This window comes from Chaetodon auriga, chromosome 14 (genome assembly GCF_051107435.1).
Source record: "Chaetodon auriga isolate fChaAug3 chromosome 14, fChaAug3.hap1, whole genome shotgun sequence".
NCBI classification, from domain to species: Eukaryota; Metazoa; Chordata; class Actinopteri; order Chaetodontiformes; family Chaetodontidae; genus Chaetodon; species Chaetodon auriga.
This window is the reverse complement of record NC_135087.1, coordinates 4,542,991-4,552,892: the sequence shown is the minus strand read 5'-3', so window position 1 is coordinate 4,552,892 and position 9,902 is coordinate 4,542,991. Positions and strand designations below refer to the sequence as shown.

General features: G+C 42.8%; 1 protein-coding gene across 7 annotated transcripts in view; it reads left to right on the top strand.

Annotated features, from left to right (window-relative positions):
- Nucleotides 1-3,816: 3,816 nt before the first annotated feature.
- The window catches only part of smoc1 (SPARC related modular calcium binding 1), a 45,894-nt gene continuing 39,808 nt past the window's right edge, over nt 3,817-9,902 (top strand). For all 7 annotated transcript variants that reach the window (XM_076748657.1, XM_076748655.1, XM_076748653.1 and 4 more), the window contains exon 1: nt 3,817-4,288. In XM_076748657.1, coding sequence (XP_076604772.1) covers nt 4,187-4,288 — 102 coding nt within the window. In that variant the 5' untranslated portion in view covers nt 3,817-4,186. The remainder of the gene's footprint in view (nt 4,289-9,902) is intronic.

The following is a 9,902-nucleotide window of genomic DNA, read 5'->3' as shown; positions in this document are numbered from 1 at the left end:
TGTAAAATATGTGGAATTTATGAAATGAAATCCAGATGACACTTTAAAAGGAGCGGGCTTTCTATCTGACCTCCGATTTTTCCGTTCAGCACACCACCCGGCCCCCACCCCCCCGTCTGTCTTTGATTCAGTGCTGTAATTGTGTTTGGTCGTGTTTGACAGCACTAACTTTTCAAGAGTTATCGTACACACATAGTGTTAATAAAGAACTGCAGTTTAAGTATTCAGATCTGTGCTTAAGTAACAATACCACAGTGTAAAAATACTCCATTACAAGTACAGTTTTGACTCAGGTAAAAGTACAGAAGTATCATGAGCAGAATGTATCAAAAACATCAAAATGAAAAGTACTTGTCATGCAGAGAGGCCTCTTTTAAAGTTTTAGTATTTATATCACTGATACTGATACTGATGCATTAACATGGAAGCATATTTAAATGTTGAAGCTGGTTACAGTGGAGATATATTTGTGTGGTAGTATTCATCATGAGTGTGTTAAATTATTGATGCATTAACTTGTAAGATGTATTTTAATGCAGCAGCTGGTCTGCGCCAGTAATACAATAAATTACTGTACTAATACGACTATATCTACTTTTACAGATTTATTTTTTTTTATCAGTGGTGGAAGTGGAAATACTACAGTGTAAAAGTAAACCTCCTGCATTCAGAATTTTGAAGTATCATTAAGTAAAAAGTAAAAGCATTTTGCAAAGTGGAGCTGATTCTACCAAGTTTTTATACTGTAAGGTTGTATATTATTTAACAATTCATCATGTTTTATAAGATAATCATTTGTTTTGAATGTGGAATAATAATTATTGATTTATTGATTAATTAATCTGAAACATAAATGACTACAGCTGTCAAAGGTAAGTGCAGTAGGATATTTCTCTCTGAGTGGGTAAAAGTACAAAGTAACACAAGTAATCAATAACTGTACTTTAGCACTCAGTTCTTCAGTAAATGTACTTAGTTATCACAGCTTAATGTGCAGCACTGTATCAAATTATTTTGAGTGAAGTAACTACAGATAAAATAAATGTAGTCCAGTGAAAGTTTCATTTCCCTCCATGGCTCAAGTATGAAGTTGCACCAAATGGAAAAACTCACATAAAGTACAAATTTGTAAGTATAGTACTTCTACCTCTGCAGATCCCTTTTTACAAAGAACAGTGGACATTATATGAAAATAATGGGACAACCAAGTAATTTGCTCCTCCATTGGCACTTCTTCTTACCCACAACACCCAGCATACCACATGTGAACTCTGTGTGTGTGTCTAAATTGTACTTTTCGTACATGTGACATCATGGCTGAACATCTGTGCTAAATCCGTCTCCCCCCTCCCGACCGTCAGATCTCTGGGTGGCCTCTGTCCTGCTCCGTCTGTTTCTGTGTCCACAGACACCTGCTAATTTTCGGCCGTATGGAGTTGGTGTAAGCCGGCGGGGGGACGGCGGCTGGGGCGTCTTTGGAAGGGCCGCTGCAGTAATTGGGAAATACATTTCCTTTCAGCATGCCCATTCATTCCTTTTTTGTTTTTGTTGTCAGAGGTTTTCTTTCATGCTCGGCCAAATGACAACAGAATTAAAGTGTCGAGCCATGCTTTCCCTACAACAGCTTTACACCCCAGAAAACTTTGTCTTCTTTGTTAGGGGTGGAGGGTTGAAGCCGGAGGGAAGAGCAGATATAAACTGATCTCGTTAACATTCCAAGAGACGCTCCTGTTCCCCCTCTCTGCTCCTCATCCTCACCTCCCACAAGCCTTGCTCCACTCACACCGGGACATGAGTGGACCGGCTGGCACAGGGCGGGGGGGGGGGATGAAGCGAGGAGCATCCCACCTCTCGCAGCTCTGATCATGATACAGCACGGATGCTTTGCTGAGTCTTGGCGGTGACAATCCAGAAAATTCACGGCCTCCAGTTGGTTTAGGGCTCAGTTTTCCTCCCTCCGTGTCCACCTGCACCTTCTTTTCATTCGGCTTGACCCTCTTCACGAATTCTCTCCAGCCTCCCTGAGAAAACGGCCCTTTTACTGAAGCCGCCCGGTGCACACAGAAATCATTAATGCTGACCCTAATTGTGCCAATTCCAGCAGCTCAATAGCTCTAATTACAAAGCTCTTCACTGAGGCTCTCAAAAAGCCGCTCAACTGTCATAGCCAACAATTAAAAAATATCTATAGGGACAAAGACTGAGAGAAGGGGACTGGGAGGGGGCTACCCATTCCAGCAAAGGGTGACCGGATGGCCCTTTTCAGCTCTTAAAAGCCCGCTCTCTGTGGATTGAGGGGTTGCTGAACTGAAGCTGGACACCTGCACTCAACACTCAGCCTCCCTCGCTCACCCTCTTTGGTCTCTCCACCTTCTTTTTTAACCGGCTCTCAATGGGCCACACAATTTATCTGAAAGGGAAAAGGTGGAGAAAGAGGGAGCACGGGGAGAAAGAGGACGTGGGAGCCAGAAGTTGAGAGTCCGTACGACGGCTGCAGTGTGGGAGCAGCTTTATGAGCCCATGTGCTGCTTTTCTGTCGGGCTGGAGAGTAATATAATATGATCAGTGGTGAAGTATTCAGATCCTTTACTTATGAGACAGTAGCAGGACTGCAATATAGAAATACTCCACTGCAAGTACAAGTCTGACACTGAAAATGTCACTTAAGTAAAAGCATGAAGTACTATGAGAAAAATGTCCTTAAAGCAACACCAGTAAAGGTGTTTCAGCCTCCTACTGGATTATTATGACCGATGCATTCATGTTTAATTAGCAGTTTTTTTTTATTTACTGTTGCTTAGTTTAGTCTGTAAAAGTGCATCATATTTTATAAGATCGTCATGTGTTTAATCTGAAATCTAACTGGTTACTAAAATGAGAAAAAAGTACAATATTTCTCCCTGAAATGTAGTATAAAGTGGCATGAAGTCAGAATACTTAAGTAGTTGAGTAAACGTACTTATATTCCACCACTGATTCTGATCATGAACCGACTTCAGGTGGATTTTACTGAGACGATATGATCATATTTTGTGACTGTTTGTTTGTGACTGTTATGGATAACAGGTTGTTGAATCCATCGTGCATTTTACTATTTTATATGCAAGTTTTACAGTATTTATTTATTGTGATAGATATTGATATTGGTAATAAGAAATCTTATTGATAACTACATATTTAAAATTTGTAAAAAGCATGTATTATGTTAGCACGAATTCATTATTCTTCTTATTTATTACTGATGATCTTTTCAAATTAGTGATTTTGAAGGACAACATGTGATCTATTGTGAAAGAAGAAATCTCATCGCTGCCTTCTTCATGGTGAAAATAAGGTTTACTCTTAGAAATAAGTTAAATAATGAGCAGTAATTAAGGATTAAGTGCCATACACTCACACACATAGGGCCCAATCAACCAGTGAAATTTCATCGTAACACACACACTCACACACACAGACACGCACACACAGAGGCTGACCCCCTGCCGTGCTTGTGACAGCTATTGACTTTACTCAATAGATGTTTTCCATTGTAGCCCAAGTACACAGGCTAAATGTCACGGCAGCAGGATCCTCGGCTATTCTGGAGCTTTATGAGACTCTGAATGGGGATGAGAAGCTAAAATTTGACTTCACAATTGCTCGGCCATTGTCCCTGCTCTCAAAGACTGATGATAACACACCGGGCGTCCGTGCAGCTGCTGAGTCTGACCACAGCAGCCTTTTCTCCTCTCTGCACAGCTCGTCTTGGACCGGCCCGCGGTGGGCGTGGCCTCCGACGCCAGCCCTCGCTGCTCATTGGACGGAGCGCGCGTCAGTCAGCGGCGCTGCTCCCTCCGTCGCTTTTAAATGAAGTTGCAATGGACTCAGGCGCGACTCAACCTGTGGCGGCCGCGATGAACAGCTGATCCTCCCGCAGTGGATAAACGCAGTCGCCATGGTCACCGCCGCCTCGTGAGCTCTCATCCCGCGCGTGGCACTATGTGAATAGCTATCAGAGGAGCAGACAGAGGAAGAGAACTGAAGAGGAAAAGTGGTTTTGGAGCGGGCTGTCGTTTGTCTTTTCACCGTTTGGAACCTGTCGATCATCAGTGTGACACCCGGACACACGCACACACCCACGCACACACTCACACACACACCGTCTACCTGCCGCTCCCTGCTCTGCGCTCACCGACCATCAATTATGTTATTGTCAAGTCTTCTTCTTTTCACCTTTGCTCACCTGCTGGCGCCTCTGTTTCTCTGGTACCTGCCTCAAGTCTCCGCACAGAAGCCTGGTTCACGGGTGAGTGTCTACCTGTGCGCCTGCTGGCTCACACTCTACTTTCAGAAACAGGATAATGGAAAAACAGTCTGCTAAATTATACTCTACCAATACTGTACTTCCTTACTGGGAGAGAAACTTAGAGCAGTATAGAAACACGTGGCTCTAAACATGACTGGAAATAAAGAGCTGAGCTGTGTTCACAGTTCACATGAGTCTATTCATAACTGCCTCTCTGTCCAGACCAGGTGTCAAAAGACTAAATCTACTTTAATCTGTGATTCTGAGTCCTATAAAGCAACCAGTGAAGTCAACAATTCAAAAACTTTCCAAACTGCAACTCAAAGTTTCAAGAAGGGCATTTTTTGGGGGGTGAAATATAAATAAATTCAGCCTATATGCAAATTAAATACCTGATTTATGACTGATTATCTTGTCAAGTAAATGAATCCTGCTGCTGCTGTGGTGAAAGATGATCAACATTGTTCATTTTGAAGTACTTTGAGGTATTGTGTTGTTTTTCTTGAATACTCAAACTGTAACCAGCTAACTTTTAAGAACTTTTTCAGGCCTGTGTTGTATTTATTTTATTAAAAAATGTCCCTGCTCTGAAGGACTGTTGGTAACCAGCTGCCGCACTTTTCCAGAAAAAAATTGGCTTTAATTTTAAGACTTGTTTGTCAACTTTTCAGCTGAGTCATTAGAGAAAGAGTCTCTGTCCAGGTGTGTCAGCGATGCTTCAAATACAATTTGTGCCCTCTTTGTCTGAACTTACGATGCTGTAATCAGAGTGTAAGACATGATAACAGGCTGCTTTCAGGGACACGGGATATAAGTGAAGGTTATTCTGTTCGCTGCGATCGCTGACCAGAGCTTAACCTGAACATGTCACCACAGCATCCCTGCTCTGTTCGTCCTCTACCTCTCGGGGACAGATCTTTCTCACTGTCATGTCTCCATCTCTTCTTCACCTCCCTCACCCTCATTTGTTCACCCTCTTGCCAAGGCTTTCTCACAAGTAGCGGTAGCACTATCCGGGCGGAGAGGGGAGGAAGTGATGGGGAGCAGCATTGTTCCACAGATGCAGTGTAATATTTGTGGTCAGGGGGTGGGTGGGGGGTGAGGGGGGTGAATGTGTAAGACTCTCATATTGGAACTATTTCACAACATCTTCGAATCCCTCCTCCTCCCTCCCTACACCAGACGCTGCGGTCAAGATGGCTCTATGGAAAGAGTCACAGTGATTTTATACTTTGCGTAATCGCTTCATAATTGTTTTCCTACGGGCCAAATAATGGTACGGTCCGAGCGGAGCGTGTGGTTTTACTGTCATGTGAAGTGAGTTCGGTGCTTGTAGTTGCAGATCTGTGGTTAACCGTGCAGGATAATGCAACAAGTGCGAGGGAGTTTAAGAAATCAGAACAAAGGTGGTTTTATTGGACTTTTCTGGGCCTGACGACCTGAGCTGCCGTGCCGCTGTGAACTTTTCCGCCTCTTCCTGTTCGAGCTTTAGTTGAGGGATTTCATGCTCCTCTGCAGGCTGAGAAACTCTATCAGCCTCTGCCTTAGGAAACCCTTTCAAAACCACACTGGATAAACTCCAAAATACAGGGTGATGTCAATTTGAAAACAAGGCTGCCTCTTAGTCCTCGAAGAGTTGACACTTTGGAGACAAAAGCTTTTCAGCGGCGGAGAGGGAATAAAACGCTGAAAACTTTTCCAAGGTTTGGTGAACAATCGTAGGATCTTTATCAAGTTAATCCGTGAAATCAAACACTCTCTCCGCATCCACTTCATCCTCCTCCCGGCCTGGATCGGGCACCGAGGAGGAACAGTCGCACTCGGCCTTCTGCACACCCCCGCTCACATCACAGCAGATACTTTTAACATTGCTCACAGCTGCCGTAATACCAGAATTCACACCCCCACTTTCCACCTTCGTATCATGGGTGAGAGCCTGAGCTAACTTCCCTGCATAGCACTGCTCCTCTCTCATCTGCCTGCAGGCTCGATGATGCAATAAGTGCACAAGTCCAACATTTCTCACAACTGGGGAATACGAGTAATTGGGACACTAGCAGAGCTTTAGACTTGCTGCCTTGTGATCATTGCAGTTTTGTGCCGTTCAGATAAGTCTGTCATGCCCGCCCCCTCCTCATTCTCCAGTGTAACTCTGACGTCTCCTTCATTGTTAAGCATTTGTTCATCGGCCAGAGGGAATTTAGACGATAAGGATGTGTGATAATGGTTAAGGATGTTGCTGCACAGTCTCTGTAAATATCTGAATTATTTAGTTTAATTCAAAGACACTAATGGTGGAGGGAGGGAATGATTAAATGTAAAAGCCTTTATGATCTCACTGAAAAACTTTTTTCTGCATCTTTATGTGAACTTATGCTTTTTTTTATACAGTCTAAGAGGATTAAAGTTCACATGTAATTGCAGGTCGTAATGACTGCCATAAGATATTTTGCAGGTTTTCTGGTCCTTAGCACCAGGAATGATCAGTCTAACGAGGCAGGTGGTGGCCAGGCACTAAGAAACTAAATCTGTTTCCCGGAGGGACGTATTCAGAAATTAGGGCCAACAAATGAGGATGCCCTCCACACGTTCCCACCTAGCCTTAATCCCCTTCATCAAATCAACCTGTGCCAGGGATGGGATGCGCCGAGCAGTCGACCCGCATACTTTGGTGACAGCATCAGGGAAGGCTCATAAACTCATTGAAAAACAAATATAAACAGGCCTTGCACGAGCGGCGAAGCAGCCAAGGCTGCACAGCTTGCAGCTTGGGAAAGTAGAAGTTCAGTTCAAAAGCCAGAAAGCCTTTTTATTGGTGTGTGAGGTAGATCAGAGCTAAAGCGCAGGTGTGAGTGGTCTGCATGTGTTGATGCATGCAACGTATGGGTGCAGGTGCCTGTGTGTGACTGGTGCATGGTCAGCTAATGACTCTTTATTGTGCTTACAAAGGAATGGAGATCAGGCACAGGACTTTTTTAAGTGATGGAGAAAATGAGTATGAAAACTGCAGTTTGATCATGATTCTTCATAGACTTCATTTTCACCGATTGCACTGAGCATTTCAGAAGAAGTGGAGATGAGATTTTCTCACCTGTGGAGACTGGACGCTGGATATAAGACTTATATCGTTTCTATCATTGATTTATATTCGATCATTTTAATCAGCGGTGCCTTATAAGCTCATTGACTCAGCAGTGTTGTCATGATGAAGAAATGCAACAAATGGACTGGAATCCTAACCATTCCTGCAGTGTGCTTGGATGTCAGGCCTTTGGGCAGCTGTTCAAATGAAAGCTTTCCAGAACAATTTAGATATCTTCAGGGCAAAAAGTGAGATTCTGAGAAAAAGGCCCAGAACCAACAAACCATCCTGACTTGATACGAAGGCTTTCTATCACTGCATGAGGGAAAAGATGTTCAGACTTCAAAAAGGGATGTTCTCCTGAGTTTATCATGACAACGCAGCATGTTGACTTCTCCATAATCAATGCTTTTATCAAATCTATTTACTGTGAGTGAAAGCAGAATTACTGATTTCGTATGCATGCACACATAATTCTATGTACATTAGAATGTACATAATACACTCAATTCAAGCTCAATTGGATTTTTGAAAAAGTAACTACAAAATGGCTTTGATGGAAATGACAGATTGAAGACATACATGAAAAAAACATATATAATGTTTAGAGTGAGCATGTGCGTGCACTCAAGTGGAAGGATATGTATTTTATAGCATTCTGTAGATGAAACGCAGAGATAGAGATCTGCAGTAGAAGCACAGAGTGAGAAGTTTGTCCGTCAACCATCAAACCGCTGAGATGCATTGAAGAAGAGCTGTTGACCATAATCACACAGATGTGCAGTGCACATTTCTCCATTTAGTCTTTATAGGGAAAAACACTCTTGGCAAAGTGATAAGGTCATAGTTTGGCATCACCGTCTTCTGCGAAGAGAAGTCATGAAATACAAACCTTTCAGATTAACTTTGTCCTGACTTTCTTGGTTCAGCAGCAGTTTCTGATTAGGCACTTAAAGGAAAATCCCTAAAACAGTTATTGGTGACGAAGCTTGTGGTTTTGGGTTCTTTTGTTGTACGCTGGTGTGAGTTTGAATACTGTTACAACAGCATACATATGCATGATTTTGCTGTTCTTAGAGCCTTGAATAGATGATGGAAACAGCAAACTCAAAACGACCCTTCCTCTGGGGATTATGGATGTGCTTCACCATGTATGGCATTATACAATATTGTATATGCATGTGGAAATTATGGTGCAATGGCAGTGCTGGAGAAAAGGCCGTAGTTTTAACATTTTGATGTTTCTTATGTGTAAAGTTGGCATAAACCCTTAAAGCAATTTTGGTAGAATTTTATGACAATCTGTTTGGTTTCTCATTTCTTGCACAGAAGCTGAAATTGTGGTCAGTACTGCAAGAAAGGTCAGATGCTGAAGAGAAGCAATCTTAAAATGGTTTATCCTCTGGGTATCTGTACTGTGCTACAGTAAATATCAGTGGGTTCATTAGATGTTCATATGATGTTTCTAATGTTTTGTGAGTAAAAGTGATCATTTAGGCACATGGAGGGTGCTGGCGAAAAGGTTTGGGTTTCATCAAAGCATCAGGGTTTGTCCTCTGGGGACGGCGAATATTCACCATCAGAAGACAGATCAGCACTGCCATCATGTGGCTCCATCATTACCTGAGAAACATTTGTTGGCCGTCATATGCTCTATCTAGCAGCTCTAGGATGGATTGGCATGAAATTTTGTACAGACATTCGTGGTTCCTTGAGGATGAAACCTACTGACTTTTCCATCTAGCGCCATCAGCAGGTCAAATTTGTCACATCTACAACATGGATTGGCTCAGATTTCAGTACATGCATGAAAGACTCCCAGAGGATGAATCCTGAAGACTCTGGCGATCCCCTAACTCTTCCTCTAGCGCCACCATAAGGCTGACAGTAAAATATCATTGAATGGAATACCATTCAGTTTGGTGCTCACATTCATGTGCTTTCTTTAAAATGAACATTACAGTTGCATGTTTCGCCTCAGAGTAACACGGTCATAGAGATAAATCATATGGAAGAAAAAAACCTACTCTGTTGGAGTTGGTAGGAGGCATTCTGGAAAATCTAAGTGAATTAGAATAAATGAGACAAGTTGAGGGAAATCAGGCACGCTACTGAAAAATACCTAATGATTCCATTAAATGTCAACAAATTGCTTTTCTTTAATTGAAAACTTCAGTAAAACTCTGGTTCGCAGGCCGAGGACTGACACGACGAGACTAGACACCTAGACTCCACTTATATTCCACAGGACACTGACAGATGGCTTTAAGGGCGACTCCACCAGCAGTCCAATCAAATTGCTTACATATGTCGATTCCCTCAGATAGCTGCGTAATCAGCAAACGCATTTCATGCTCAATTTCGGGGCTTTCTAATCAGTGTAATGAAATGCAGTCAAAGTCCAGCTCTGTGATTTGAGGCCAGTGAGCTCCAAGCACGGATCATCGCTGCTTCACTCAGCCTCTTTCTCTCTGCAGATCCTCCTGACTGTTGTGGTTTATGGGGTGCGTTTGCATTTAGTTATTTGTCTGG